The sequence below is a fragment of the Piliocolobus tephrosceles genome, chromosome 17, assembly GCF_002776525.5.
Source record: "Piliocolobus tephrosceles isolate RC106 chromosome 17, ASM277652v3, whole genome shotgun sequence".
In the NCBI taxonomy this organism is placed as follows: Eukaryota; Metazoa; Chordata; class Mammalia; order Primates; family Cercopithecidae; genus Piliocolobus; species Piliocolobus tephrosceles.
Genome location: NC_045450.1, coordinates 45,024 through 60,170, shown reverse-complemented (window position 1 = coordinate 60,170; position 15,147 = coordinate 45,024). Strand labels below are relative to the sequence as shown.

Sequence of the window (15,147 nt, the reverse complement as noted above, 5' to 3'; positions counted from 1 at the left end):
GCCTGGCCACCATGATGAAACCCTATCTCTACTAAAAATACAAAAATTAGCTGGGCGTGGTGGTACATGCCTGTAATCCCACTTACTCAGGGGGCTAAGGCAGGAGAATTGCTTGAACCTGGAGGGTGGAGTTTGCAGTGAGCTGAGATCATGCCACTGTACTCCAGCCTGGGCAACAGAGAGACTCTATCTCCAAAAAAAAAAAAAAAAAAGGCTCTTGCTTTACAGCCTGGCTGTGTTCGAGAAGAACCTGGGAACAGGGCCTCCAGCCTCACTTGGGCCTTCAGATGACTGCCACCCTGGCTGACAAATTCTCTTCAACCTCAGGAGTCAGAACCACCCAGCCCAACCACTCCCATGAATGTTGACCCACAAAAGCCAAGACAGCAAATATTTGTTGTTTTAAGCCCACTACATTTTGCCGTAATTGGTCACGCACCATTAGATAACTAATACAATTACCCATACATTGGCTGGCTTTCGGGAGGACACGTCTTGAAACACAGCTGAACTTGAATCTTTTCTGGGGAAAAAAAAATTGAAAACATGAATTAATAATTCTTCTCTTGACCGGGCGTGGTGGCTCACGCCTGTAATCCCAGCACTTTGGGAGGCCAAGGTGGGTAGATCATGAGGTCAGGAGATCGAGACCATCCTGGCTAACACAGTGAAACCCCGTCTCTACTAAAAATACAAAAAATTAGCCAGGCGAGGTGGCCGGCGCCTGTAGTCCCAGCTACTCAGGAGGCTGAGGCAGGAGAATGGCGCGAACCCAGGAGGCGGAGCTTGCAGTGAGCTGAGATTGCGCCACTGCACTCCAGCCTGGGCAACAGAGAGAGACTCCATCTCAAAAAAAATAATAATAATTCTTCTCTTGTTGAAGCTGACAGAACCAAGGACGCACACCTTGTTAACGATGCCCTCAAGGCTGTGAGCAGAAAGACAACCGGTGGGAATTCAACGCATCAATTACCTTCCATGGTAACATGAGCTACTGGAGCCCCTAAGAGTCGATCTTCAGCTGCTGTCATGGAAAGTACTGGGGGTCACCTAGACATCAAAGATGAGAGGCCAGGCCTCCAGCACAACTTTTTGTTTAAGCTCATTTAGTGGCTTTCTCAAAGAAGCCCTCTTTTCAAAAACATTTTTTGTAAAGATGGGGTCTTGTTCTGTCACACAGGCTGGATTGCAGTGCATGGCTCACTGCAGCCTCAGCCTCCCGGGCTTGAGTGATCCTCCCCTTTTCTGAGGAGCTCAGACCACAAGCATGCACCACTACGCCCAGCTGATTTATAAGCTTTTTTTAGAGACAAGGTTTCACCATGTTAGCCAGGCTGTTTTTTTCTTTCTTTTTTTTTTTTTTTGAGATGGAGCTTCACTCTTGTTGCCCAGACTGGAGTGCAGTGGTGCGATCTTGGCTCAACATAGCCTCCGCATCCCAGGTTCAAGCATTTCCTGTGCCTCCCAAGCAGCTGGGATTACAGGCATGTGCCATGCCTGGCTAATTTTGTATTTTTAGTAGAGATGGGGTTTCTCCATGGTGATGAGGCTGGTCTCCAACTCCTGACCTCAGGTGATCCACCTGCCTCAGCCTCCCAAAGTGCTGGGATTACAGGCACGAGTCACTGTGCCTGGCCAACTTGGATTTGTTACTGTTTTACAGAGCATGGCCCTTAATATTCACATGAATGACAGTGAGACACACAATGCTTTCTAAAGATTGGTTTTGGCCGGGTATGGTGGTGCATGCCTGTAATCCCAGCTACTGGGGTGGCTGAGGCAGGAGAATCGTTTGAACCCAGGAGGCGGAGGTTGCAGTGAGCCGAGATCACTGCATTGCACTCCAGCCTGGGCAACAAGAGCAAAACTCCAACTCAAAAAAAAAAAGGCTGGTTTCACATTCTGTTGATGTGAATAACTGGTGTGTGCACAAAGGCAAAGTCTCCTCAGTGGGTGCCTGGCCTGGGGCATCAGTTCTGAGCTGGCAGAGATGAGGATACCCACACCCCTGCCGCTGCCCCACACCCTGTCTGTACCTGGGTCCTCCTGCTGGGCCTTGCTGGGGAGCCGCTCCTTTTGCCTCAAGGCTTCCAGGCCTGCCAGGTCGGGCTGGTGGCAGTGGCTGCGCATGACCATGACGCGGTGGCCCTGGGTGATGGCGCGGCTGCGGCAGCCCAGCCGAGCCTGGTCCCGGCACATCCAGTACACCTTCTCCCCGGCCGCCTTCTCCTTCCTGTAGAGGAAGGACTCGTGCACCAGGAACCTGCCCCCCAGGGAAGTCCTCAGGAACTCCAGGGGTCGGAGGGGTTCTGAAAGGGAAAGTGACACTGTGAGTGGGGCCACAGGGGCCTGGGGGTCAGGGCTGGAGGTCTAATTTGTCCCCCAAGCCAGCCCCACCAGGAATCCGCAATGCCCTAGCAGGCTCCATGGTGGACACTGCCCTCCTCCCCTCTGGGCCCTGGAGCCTGAAGCTCAGGCCCTCCAGACCCGACTTCCACGCTGGCTGGCCCTTTCCAAGGGCTCTGGGGATGCCTGGGCGGTTGGCCTGGCAACCACTAGACCCTAAACAGTCCCGAAGGACTCTCCCAAGCCCTCAGACCTCATGCTTGCAGGAGCATCTCCCAGGGCAGGGGATGAGCCATTCTGGACTGGGCCCCAGGGCCTCCTGGCTCCCTGTCCACCTACCCCTCAGCCAGCTGGCAGCCATCTGGCCTCTGACTTTTAACAAGCTGAACTGAAAGGTCACATGATGTGGTGGTGACTAGAGAGAACCCCACGAGACTAGAAGCTGTGTGGGTGGCGTGGGGGGTAGACTAAGAGTCCAGAATCCACCGTATGGCCCGTCAGCAGATTCCAAGCACTCTCTGCACCTGCCAATGCCACCTGTGGTTGCCACCCCCTTTCTTGAGAGAGCTGAGTGGGTTCCTACCCCCGACAGCCAGTCCCTGCTGCCCTGAGGACCAGCTGCAGGAGCTCGGAGCCCGCAGATGGAGCCTCCGGCCCTTGGGGAGTTTATGGCCCAGGCTGCCAGACCCCCATGCGCAACACACACGGCAGCCCATGGGCAGCCTGCAGCCAGCATGTGGCACGTGGGTCCCGGGAGACCACGGTCACCTGGGCCAGCGTCCTCTGCACGCACCTGGACCGTCCCACTGTGCCAGGTTGGGGAAGCGCTCCCGCTGCCGCAGGGCCTCCAGGCCGCCCAGGTCGGGTGGGTGGCAGTGCCTGCGCATGACCATGACCCGCCGGCCCTGGGTGATGGCGCGGCTGCGGCAGCCCATGCGGGCCTGGTCCCGGCAGGTCCAATACACCTTCTCCCCGGCTGCCTTCTCCCGCCGGTAGAGGAAGGACTCGTATACCAAGAAGCTGCCCCCCAGGGGCGTCTTCAGGAACTCCGGGCCTCCTGTTGAGAAATGGGAGGGGAGGAGCAGAGGACACCAGCTCTCAGAGCCAAGATCAGCATGGCCCCGAGGTGAGACCTCCCACGATGCCCACACCCCCTCCTCACAGTGAGGTGGCCCCGGAGCCTCCCGCGATGCCCACACGCCCCTCCTCACAGTGAGGCGGCCCCAGAGCCCAGGACACAGATGCTACCATCCCCCCAACTCCACTGGGGCTCCAGCTGCTGGGGTCCCTTCTCCTGAGGCTGGGGACTGGTCAGGTGAGGCCCCTGCAGGTGGAGGCCAAGCGTCCCATGCTGCAATGCCTTCAGGGAGGCAGTGTCTGCTGCGTCACGCGTCCGTCCCCAGCGCCCGCCCAGGCTCGCATGCAGGCTGCACTGTGCCTGACGGGTCAAAGGAATGACCCAGGGCCCTCAGGGGACAAAGCTTCTCGGGAGCTGGATGGGGCTGAGAGGGGTGGCCGCCGAGAGTTGGGCAGGTGGAGAGGTGACCCGAGGACTGTGAGGAAAAGGCAGGAGCAGCCTCCACTGTCCTGGATGTGGTGCGAGGGAGGACCCTGTGGGGTGGCGGTGCCTTGCCCAGAGAATACCCTTTCCTCCATGCAGGCTCAGGAGCCACAGAGGTGGGGAGGCAGCCTGGGGCATCATGGGCACATCAGGTGGCAGTGGAAGCAGGGGATGGGGGTGGGTAGCAAGCCCTAGAGGAGAGGCCAGAGGGGGCGGTGTCTGGCTGTGGAACCACCTTCAAGAGGGATGGAGAGGGCTGGGCAGGGGCCATGTGGAGTGGGGAGGCTCGGGAGGCAGGAGGACCCTGCAGGGTACAGCAGCACAGAAGCCTGGAGACCGCAACACAGAACAGGTCAGGAAGGTGGGGACCCCAGACCACAGGAGGGGGTGGTGTGACCATGGGGCACGCTTCATCCCCTTCCACATGGATGAAAACGTCCAGCAAGGGGCTGGGCACAGTGGCTCACGCCTGTAATCCCAGCACTTTGGGAGGCCAAGGCAGGCGGATCACCTGGTCAGGAGTTCGAGACCAGCCTGACCAACATGGTGAAACACCATCTCTACTAAAAAAATACAAAAAATTAGCTGGGTGTGGTGGCGTGTGCCTGTAATCCCAGCTACTCAGAAGGCTGAGACAGGAAAATCACTTGAAGCTGGGAGACGGACGTTGCAGTGAGCCAAGACTACACCACTATACTCCAGCCTGGGCAACAAGAGTGAAACTGTCTCAAAAAAAAGAAGACCGACCCCTCATCTGGGAGGATCAACATCTGATTAACAGGAGCAACAGAAAGGGACAATGATGGAAAAGTTAACAGAGAGCACGAGAGGATGACCCCACCACAAAGACCACAAGCCCTAGGCCTAAAAAGGCCCCTAGTGCCCCCAGCACAGCCCGGTGCAGCTGGGAGGGAGCAGAGACCCTAAAACCTCAAGCAAAGCTGATGGCACACACAGGATCAGTCACACAAAAGCTGCAGTTCAACGGCAGGCTCTGCACCTGTGACACCACGGAGGCCAGGCTGCCCCTCCGGTGAAGGGAGGCTACAGACATTTCACGCACGCAAGGCCTCAGTGCTCTGCCTCCCGGGACTTCTCCAAACCACAACACCATGAAGAAAACCGAGAAAGAGAAAGGCAGGCCCAGAAGCAGAGAGTTGGCACAGTGAACCCCGAGGGACAGCTGGGCCCAGCCTCTGTTGCCAGGTCAGGCTGCACTGGGCCGAGGCTCCCTGGAAGCTCCAGCAACCTGGGGTTCTGGATGATCGGATGCAGGTGGGGTCGCCCTGGACACACAAACCCAGGCAAACAAATGCAGCTGCTGCCGCTGCACAGAAAAGACAGAGCTGTGTTAGAAGATGGGACCACACAGCACCCCCCGGTCAGCCACGAGCAGGTTTCTAGGCTAATGGAAAACCAAATGTGGCCGGGTGCAGTGGCTCACACCAGTAATCCCAGTGCTTTGGGAGGCCGAGGCAGGCGGATCACCTGAGGTCAGGAGTTAGAGACCAGCCTGGCCAACATGGTGAAACCCTGTCTCTAATAAAAATACAAAAATAGCTGGGTGAGGTGGTGGGCACCTATAATCCCAGCTACTCAGGAGGCTGAGGCAGGAGAATCGCTTGAACCTGGGAAGCAGAGGTTGCAGTGAGCCAAGATTGCACCACTGCACTCCAGCCTGGGTGACAGAGCGAGACTCCATCACACACACACACAAAACACCTGTGCAAGAAGTGCACTGAGCTGACAAAGAAATGGAAAAACCGATTAACAGTAGTGGAGGCACATTTTAGGGAATGGGGCAGCCAAGACCCTAAGAAACAATTGCTTAGAGGCCGGGCGCGGGGGCCCCGGCCACTTTGGGAGGCCGAGGCGGGCAGATCACGAGGTCAGAAGATCGAGGTCATCCTGGCTAACACGGTGAAACCCCATCTCTACTAAAAATACAAAAAAAAAAAAAAAAAAAAAACTTTAGCTGGGTGTGGAGGCGGGCTCCTGTAGTCCCAGCTACTCGGGAAGCTGAGAGGCTAGAGAATGGCCTGAACCCGGGAGGCGGAGCTTTCAGTGAGCCGAGATGGTGCCACTGCACTCCAGCCTGGGCGACAGAGGGAGACTCTGTCTCAAAAAAATAAATAAAAAATAAAAATTGCTCAGAGCAGTTATTTGTGGGGCCGAAGCGGGGGTGAGGACGAGGCAGGGGCAGCTGCGTTACCGTGTAGCACCGTCTCCCTGGAGATGAAACAAAAAAACCCACAGCTCTCAAGTCTGAGAGAACTTTAGGGCCATGAGGCAACTCAGCTAACCCAAAAGCTGCAGGATGGAGACGAGCCATCGGAAAGAGAGGCCGGCGCCTCAGGGCCATGAAGAACATGTGAGGGGAGGAGGCCGCGCCGAAGTGGCTCCTCAGCCAGACGGGATGGGGACGTGTACACCACTGTGGTCACGAAGTCAAAACACCAGGTGCTGCGGGGGGCCGACTGTGTGGATACAGACGGAGACAGCCGTGACCCTCCTCAGGCCAGCGTTTCAGGACATTATGGGTGTCCATGGAACCGCTGGCCGAGAGGAGAAACTGATTGCATGTAAATATCACCTCCTCAATCCTTAACCACTCAGACCTTAAGACAGGCTCACACCATAGCCACGAGACTGACCATGTGCAGTCAATGCCCTCTGTTAATACTATGAACTCTAAGACAAACGGAGGAAGAGGGGGAGGGCAGGGAGGTCTAGCCCTGCGGCGGCGGCTGTGGGGCAGGTCGGGCTGAGCAGGAAGGCAGGGCCCATTGAAAGCAGCACCGGGGGAAGAGGAGGAGGAGGGGAGGCCAGGGCCACGGCTCCTTCTAGGACGTTCACAGAAGGGAAGAGGACGTTTGCCAGCGGGACCCGCAGGGTGGAGAGGGAAAGGCAGTGTGGGGCTCCTGCCTGCTTCCTGGGGCCCAGCTCCCCGCCCAACCCCAGGTACCTGGGCTCCCCCGCTGTGCCATGTTGGGGCGTTTCTCCCGCTGCCTCAGGGCCTCCAGGCCCCCCAGGTCGGGTGGGTGGCAGTGGCCACGCATCACAGTCACCCGTCGGCCCTGGGTGATGGCGCGGCTGCGGCAGCCCATGCGGGCCTGGTCTCGGCAGGTCCAATACACCTTCTCCCCGGCTGCCTTCTCCCGCCGGTAGAGGAAGGACTCGTACACGAGGAAGCTGCCCCCCAGGGGCGTCTTCAGGAACTCAGGGCCTCCTGTGGAGGTTCGGGAGGCAGTTAGGGGAGGAGGCAGGGGCCGGGCAGGCCTGATCCCACTCCCTTCCCTCCCTGGGCCTCTGATGGCCAAAGAGTCAAGGCAGGGCCAGCAAACCCCAGAGGAAGGCGGCTCACCAGGGTCTGCATCCACGTCCTGGTCCTCGTCCAGGGATCCTTCCGGGGCTTGCGGCTGGGTTGGCAGCTCCTGGTCTTCGACCTTCGCTCGCTTTCTGGGCCGGGGCCTGGTGAGAGTCAGGGGACCAGGACCCCTGTGGTACAGCAGACTATCTACACCTCGGAGCAGCATGTCCACTTGGCTCCCAGGGCCGTCCTGCCCAGCCTGCAGTGTCTCCATGGCCTTCTCCTGCTGCCGCCGGGCTTCCAGGCCCTCCATATCGGGCGGGTGGCAGTGGCCACGCATCACGGTCACCCGCTGTCCCTGGGTGATGGCCCGGCTCCGGCAGCTGTGCAGTGCGTGGTCCCGGCAGGTCCAATACACCTTGTCCCCGACAGCCTTCTCCCGCTTGTAGAGGAACGACTCGTGTACCAGGAAGCTGCCCCCGTAGCATGTCCTCAGGAACTCGAGGGGCCGGGCCTGTCCTGGAGGAGGGACCCAAGTGGTCACAGCCACCAGAGGTGGGGAGGAGCCCAGGAGGGGCAACCACTGCAGACTCTGGGGGCTGCTGAGACGGGCCTTTCTCCTTTAAGGCTGAAATTTACCCTGGCTTCCTGAGCCAGATATGCCAGAGCCCCCAAGCCCATTCCCACGGAACCCCTACACCAAGCAACCCAGAGGGGAGTCTCATTCCTCTCCTAGCAGCCAGTGAGGCCGCCCCAGCTCAGGCCTGTTAAATGTTGCATCAAGATCACACCTGGAGGGGCCGACCTGGACTCAGACTTACTGGCCTCTGTTTCTGTCACTCTTGCTCATACATAGTTTTTTAGGGTTTGTTTAAATAACCTACCCATGTCTGAATAAAACACACAAGTTATAATACACTCAAATGGCTCCAAAAGATCACAGTGAAAAATAAGTCTCCCTGTTCCCTGCCCCTCCCTTCCCGCCCCAGGTGCCCAGGGCAGGGGCCACCTCAGATCCTTAGAGCTGTGTCAGGAGGCACCTGGCCTCCTTGAACCCAAGCCCATCTCCTAGTTACTGGTAATAAAACAGCCAGAACTCCCGTTTGCAACTTGCTAAGCCCCAAATGTGCAATTTACACAGCAATCCAGGGTATCACAGCCAGCTTAAGATAAAACTCCTGAAACTCCAGAAATGAGGTCAACTTTCTAAGGCTACAGAGCTACCATCAGGCGGGGCTGGAATTTGAACCTATGACCCAAAACCCAAGACCCTCCCACCAGACTTTTTTTTTTTTTTTTAAGACAGAGTCTCGCCCCGCCACCTAGGCTGGAGTACAATGGTGTGATCTTGGCTCACTGTAACCTCTGCCTCCCGGGTTCAAGCGATTCGTCTGCCTTGGTCTCCCAAGTAACTAGGATTACCGGCGCCCGCCACCATGCTCGCTTAATTTCTTTTTTTCTTTTTTTTTTTGAGACGGAGTCTCACTCTGTCCCCCAGGCTGGAGTGCAGTGGCACGATCTTGGCTCACTGCAAGCTCTGCCTCCCAGGTTCACACCATTCTACTGCCTCAGCCTCCCGAGTAGCTGGGACTACAGGCGCCCGCCACCACGCCTGGTTAATTTTTTTATTTTTTATTTTTTAGTAGGGACGGGGTTTCACCGTGTTAGCCAGGATGGTCTCAATCTCCTGACCTCGTGATATGCCCACCTCAGCCTCCCAAAGTGCTAGGATTACAGGCGTGAGCCACTGCGCCCAGCCTCGCCCAGCTAATTTTTTGTATGTTTAGTAGAGACGGGGTTTCAATATGTTGGCCAGGCTGGTCTTGATCTCCTGACCTCATGATTCACCCGCCTCAGCCTCCCAAAGTGCTGGGATTACAGGCATGAGCCACTGCACCCGGCCTAGGTGTTTTGGTGTTTTTCCTGAACTTAATGGACACCAGAATCGCCCAAGAACCAGATAAAATTCTGATTTTTTTTTTTTTTTTTTTGAGACAGGGTCTCACGCTCTTGTCCAGGCTGGAGGGCAGTGGTGTGATTCTGGCTCACTGCAGCCTCAATCTCCCTGGCTTAAGTGATCCTCCCACCTCAGTCTCACAAGTGGCTGGGACCACAGGCGTACCATGACAGCTGGCTGATTTTTTGTACAGATGGGGTCTCACTGTATTGGCCAGGCTGGTCTTGAACTCCCGGGCTCAAGCGATCCTCCTGCCCCCAGCCTCCCAAAGTGCTAGGATTATAGGCATGACCACTCTGCCCAGCCCACTTTACATATATCTATTTTTTCTTTTTTTTTTCTGAGACGGAGTCTTGCTCTGTCGCCTAGTCTGGAGTGCAATGGCACAATCTTGGCTCACTGCAACCTCTGCCTCCTGGGTCCAACCGATTCTCTTGCCTCAGCATCCCAAATAGCTGGGATTACAGGCATCTGCCACCACGCCTGGCTAATTTTTTATTTTTAGTAGAGGTGGTCATGGTGGACCATGTTGGTCAGGCTGGTCTCGAATTCCTGACCTCAGGTGATCCACCTGCCTGGGCCTCCCAAAGTGCTAAAATTACAGGCGTGAGGCACTGCACCCAGTCACATTTTTATATACATAAATTTTTTTTTTAGGATGGAGTCTTGCTCTGTCGCCCAGGCTGGAGTACAGTAGAGCAATCTGGGCTCACAGCAACCTCCACCTCCCGGGTTCAAGTAAGTCTCCTGCCTCAGCCTCCCGAGTAGCTGGGACTACAGGCATCTGCCACCACACCCCGCTAAGTTTGGTATTTTTAGTAGAGACAGGATTTCACCATGTTGATCAGGCTGGTCTCGAACTCCCGACCTCATGATCCGTCCGCCTTGGCCTCCCAAAGTGCTGGGATTACAGGCGTAAGCCACTGCGGCCGGCCACATTTATATTTTTAAAAGTCATTTTAGCTTCGAGTACATTTTAAAAGACCCCATGGGACCCCGCATTTCTATCTGGGCGCAGGAAGGGCCCTTGGGCCCCCTGCCGCAAGTGGACATGGCAGGGGGTGGACTGTACTCACCCAGCCCCAGGATCGAACGCTTCTTGGGCGGCAGGCTCAGCAGTGACAGGGCTCGGGGTCCCTCATCCTCCGGGGCTGGCTTGCTCAGCACCAGCCCAGGAGTGGGCTCTGGCCCTGGCTCCTCAGGGCACTGCCACGGGCCCACCCCCTCCAGTGGCTCCTCCACTGGGCCTCCAGGGCCCTCAGGACCCTGGGGCTCTCCTAAGCCCTCTGGCAGGGCCAGGCTGGGCAGCTTCTCTCTCTGGCGCCGGGCCTCCAGGCCTTGCTCATCGGGCACGTGGCAGTGGCCCCGCATCACTGTGGCCCGCAGGCCTCGGGTGATGGCCCGGCCCCGGCAGCCCAGCTCAGCATGCTGGCGGCACTTCCAGTACACCTTGTCCCCCACAGCCTTCTCCTGCTTGTACAGGAAGGACTCCAGCACCAGGAGGCGGCCCCCGAATGGTGTCCTCAGGAACTCCAGGGACTGAGGGGCTGCTGGGGGAAGGGGAGGGCTGGGTTAGCTAACCTAGAGCCAAGCTCCAGGTCACAGGCACAGAGGAGAGCCAGGGAGGACGTGGGGGTCCTGAGTGTGGCGGGTGCCTTCTCCTGCTCCCAAGCAAGAAGCCTAGACTCTCAGGGCTGGTTTTGATTTTGGGGGTAGTAGTGGATGTTTTTAGGGAGCTGAAGGAATTCTGCACATCACTGCAGCTCCCATGAGCTCCAGGAGGCCCTGCTACCTGAGTGTGATCATCACACCAGCCTGGGACAGGCTCAGCATCAGAGACCAGGAGGCTCAGCTGGGAGCAACGACAAGACACTGTGCTAGAAGTGGGGTGTGCAGGGCCTGTTGTGAGCACTGGAACCCACAGGGTGGCTGGGCAGGGGCAGCAGGCCACACTTCACCTGTGTCTAGCTTGCTGCACTTCTGTTCAGGCATCTGCAGGGCTGGCTGGACCACCCTTCCCTGCTCCTCAACTGGCAGGATCTGCAAGGTGCTGGCGAGGGTGGCAGGGCCAGCCATCTCCAGGGAAAGGACGCAGTGCACTTCCTGGGGCTTGGAACCCACCCCATCCTCATCTTGGTTGGAGGCTGTGAGCAGGACAAGTTTGGAGAACTTCCTGGGGGCTGCCGGGACGACGTCCGTGGCTGGCTCGGGGCACGGCTCCTGGCCAGCCTTCACGCTGTCGCCCTCCTGCTCGCTGGGCTCGGGCAAGGGCATCCCGGGACCCAGGGCCTGTCCCTCAGGCCACACTCAGCCCCCAGCAAGGAACCTGGAGTCCAGCGGTTCCGTCCTAAGGAAGGAAGCAAATTTCCGTCAGTGGACGAAGCCCTTGGGGGGCTCTAGATGCGGCTCTGGGAGGGAGGTGGGCAGATGGGGCTGCCTCACTGCTCGCTGGGGCCAAGGCTGACGGGGACCCTGATGGAACTAGGCTTCTGTTCTGCCAGTTCCTCTCCTGGCAGCCTTGGGTATGTCACCCTCATCTAACCCCACTTTCCCCATCTGGAAAATGTGCACAATAAACACTCTTCACAAGGGGCCATCAGAGTGACTAACGGACTGAGAGCTCAGCCACTACCGATGGGCCTCCCACGTGCTGAGCATAGAAGAAGGGTTTCCACCTGCATTTCCAGTCCCCCCTCCAGCCCCTACATTATGACGGCAGGACATTCTTATTCACCCAGTTATAGATGAGGACAGTGAGGCACAGACAACTGTGGGAGACAGAAAGCTGAGACCCGTTTCTGCTCAGATGCCCAGGGACTTGCCAGGACCTTTTTGGAAACCACGCGCTTCACCAGGACGCCGGGCACCTGTCTCTGGAGCGTGGGCCTGGCACACAGAGCCCTGCCAGAGGACAGTGCTGCATCTTGACCTGGGAGGCAGAAGGCCCTTTCTAGGCTCGGGCAGACCCAGTCCCTATCCTGTCCTGGAGGCCCCAGGTCACCCCTGCTTCGGGAGATACCAGGGCCCCAACGTGGCGGCCACCTTGTGCCCGAGCTGTTGCTGCCTTGGCTGGTCAGGGACAGAGCTGCGGTGGTGTCTGGAGAATCCCGAGGTCACCACGGGTTCCAGTCTGGAATGGCAGAAAGGGCATATAATGGGGAACTGGGCAGGGCTGGGGCGGGGTCCTGGGGGCAGTCAGTGGCAGTCATGGTGTGGGGTGGGCTTTTTGTGTGGGGAAAAGAGGGATCAGATTGTTACTGTGTCTTTGTAGAAAAGGAAGACATAAGAAACTCCATTTTGATCTGTACTAAGAAAAATTGTTCTGCTTTTAGATGCCATTAATCTGTAACTTTAACCCCAACCCTGTGCTTACAGAAACATGTGCTGTATTGAATCAAGGTTTAAGGGATTTAGGGCTGTGCAGGATTGTGCCTTGTTAACAATATGTTTGCAGGCAGTGTGCCTGGTAAAAGTCATCACCATTCTCCATTCTCGATTAACCAGGGACACAATGCTCTGTGGAAAGCCGCAGGGACCCCTGCCCAAGAAAGCCTAGGTATTGTCCAAGGTTTGCCTGCACTGAGACAGCCTGAGATATGGCCTCCTAGGAAAGGAAAGACTTTACATTCCCCCAGCCCGACACCTGTGAAGGGTCTGTGCTGAGGAGGAATAGTGAAAGAGGGAGGCTTCTTTGCAGTTGAGGTAAAAGGAATGTTTCTGTCTCCTGCTCATCCCTGGGAATGGAATGTCTCAGTGTAAAGCCGACCATTCCTTCTATTCCGATATAGGAGAAAACCGCCCTGTGGCTGGAAGCAAGATATGCTGGCCGTAATACTGCTCTGTTACTCTTTGCTACACTGGGATGTTCGTGTAAAGCGAAACATAAATCTGGCCTAGGTGCACATCCAGACACAGTACCTTTCCTTTAACTTATTCATGATACAGATTCCTTTGCTCACATGTTTCCCTGCTGACCTTCTCCCCACCATCCTCCTGTTGCCCCGCCACACTCCCCTCACCAAGATAGTAAAAACAGTGATCCATAAATACTGAGGAAACTCAGAGACCAGCGCCAGTGTGGGTCCTCGCACGTTGAATGCCCATCTCCTGGGCCCACTGTTCTTTCTTCTCTATACTTTGTCTCTGTGTCTTATTTCTTTTTTTTTTTTTTTTGAGATGGAGTCTTGCTGTGTCTCCTGGGCTGGAGTGCAGTGGCCGGATCTCAGCTCACTGCAAGCTCCGCCTGCCGGGTTCACGCCATTCTCCTGCCTCAGCCTCCAGAGTAGCTGGGACTACAGGCGCCCGCCACCTCGCCCGGCTAGTTTTTTGTATTTTTAGTAGAGACGGGGTTTCACCGTGTTAGCCAGGATGGTCTCGATCTCCTGACCTCATGATCCGCCCATCTCGGCCTCCCAAAGTGCTGGGATTACAGGCTTGAGCCACCGCGCCCGGCCTTCTGTGTCTTATTTCTTTTCTCAGTCTCTCATCTCTACCTGATGAGAAATACCCACAGGTATGGAGGGGCAGGCCTCCTTCACCTGGCGCCCAATGTGGGGCACGAACCCACAATCCTGAGATTAAGAGTCACATACTCTACTGAGCTAGCCGGGCAATTCTTTTTTAAATGACCAATTTGGCCACAATTATAACATTTCCCCCCAAATGTTCTAACTTGTCCTCCTAAAGTGACTCCAGTCATTGCTTGAGCCATTAGCATAGCCTTTATGCATGGCTCCTCCAGTCCTATTACAAGCCTTCACCTATTCTGTAATTACATCAACTCCTGCTGAACAATGGAATCTCATAATGCTCTCATATAAAGGGAGGTGGGTCTATATTGTTTAACTCCTTCCTTCATGTCTTTTAACATTTTCATGGTGAAAGGTTCATATCTAGCATTAGCCACCACAGGTGCTCCTGCTGGAGCCCCTTTCCCGGCCAGTACCGATTGTAAAATTACCAGGAACTGCCATGCCTCAAGATCTCCGTTTTCTAACTTCATCAAAGACCGCGTGCAGTGTGCTACCGTGTCCACTAGGTGGTGCTGGTGGATTAAGTATCATAGTGGGCGACTGAGGATACAGCGCCGCGCCCTGTGGTGCTGATGGATAAACCACCACCGCCGTGGGTTGCTTGGATGATGCCGTGCTGTTCGGCTTGGGGCACACCGCTTGAGGTCTGTATTGAACCTCTGGAGGCGGCCAATACTGAAGCTCGGCTGGCTGCCAGTATTCATAAGCTAGCGGCCGTTGGGTTTTATTTTCTACTGGCTGATATTGTGGATACCGCGTCTGGATTGGCTTTGCTGAGACAGAGACTCTATCCTTTTCTACTTGATTTTCTCTTGGGGTTTGTACTTGTCTAACCTGCATTTGAGGTTGTAATGTTACAGGCATCTGGAGGAAGAGTTGGCCATCGTGGTTTAGACTGATGGCTCCAGTGATTCTGGAGCTTTCCCCCCAATTTTGATGATTCAGGATATATTACCTCCTGTAATTGATTGTAGTCAACGTGGCTTTATGGCCAATTGACATTCCGGATTTGCATTTTCATAGGCCATTAATTTTACAATAACCTTTTGGGCATTATCATCTGTAATAGATTTTTGAGCGGTATCTTGCAATCTTGCCAGGATAGGGCTCTTTAGAGCCTTGTCTAACTGAATTAAAAGACGGGCAGGTGGTTCCTGGTTTTTTTTCTCAGGCCCTGAGGCAAATCACCCTTACTTGTTTAAGTCAACATTTTGCGTTCAACAAGTCATTACAGACTCTGCTGCATATTTACAATGTGAACTTTCCATTCCTTTCTCGAATTCTGTCCCTGCCTCTTCTTCACAATCTATTACACAGCTTTCAGGGGCATCAGAAACTGAAATGTTGTCTTCTCCTGTTTGAAACGGTTCTAAAGCTGCTTTAATAATGGCCCAATCATTCCATACTAGAAGTGGGGTTGTTTTACCTTTCCTATTTGCTT

The 15,147-nt window shown here is 55.7% G+C and overlaps 1 protein-coding gene and 1 pseudogene across 14 annotated transcripts in view; both read right to left on the bottom strand.

Annotated features, from left to right (window-relative positions):
• Nucleotides 1–15,147, bottom strand: part of FLYWCH1 (FLYWCH-type zinc finger 1) — a 43,610-nt gene that overhangs the window by 11,540 nt on the left and 16,923 nt on the right. For 4 of the 13 annotated variants that reach the window (XM_023197679.3, XM_023197680.3, XM_023197683.3 and 1 more), the window contains 8 exons: nt 12,217–12,304; nt 11,133–11,521; nt 10,251–10,724; nt 7,272–7,736; nt 6,873–7,136; nt 3,140–3,403; nt 2,037–2,309; nt 463–523 (listed from right to left, as the gene is read on the bottom strand). In XM_023197679.3, the coding sequence (XP_023053447.1) occupies nt 463–523; nt 2,037–2,309; nt 3,140–3,403; nt 6,873–7,136; nt 7,272–7,736; nt 10,251–10,724; nt 11,133–11,448 (2,117 nt within the window). In that variant the 5' untranslated portion in view covers nt 11,449–11,521; nt 12,217–12,304. Of the gene's footprint in view, nt 1–439; nt 524–2,036; nt 2,310–3,139; nt 3,404–6,872; nt 7,137–7,271; nt 7,737–10,250; nt 10,725–11,132; nt 11,522–12,216; nt 12,305–15,147 lie in introns of all 13 variants that reach the window. The other 9 variants (XM_023197688.3, XM_023197681.3, XM_023197678.3 and 6 more) reach the window with 4 other exon arrangements.
• On the bottom strand, nt 3,415–5,408 carry LOC111530472 (annotated as a pseudogene). Its single transcript, XR_002727825.1, has one exon. The product of XR_002727825.1 is annotated as an uncharacterized LOC111530472 (transcript).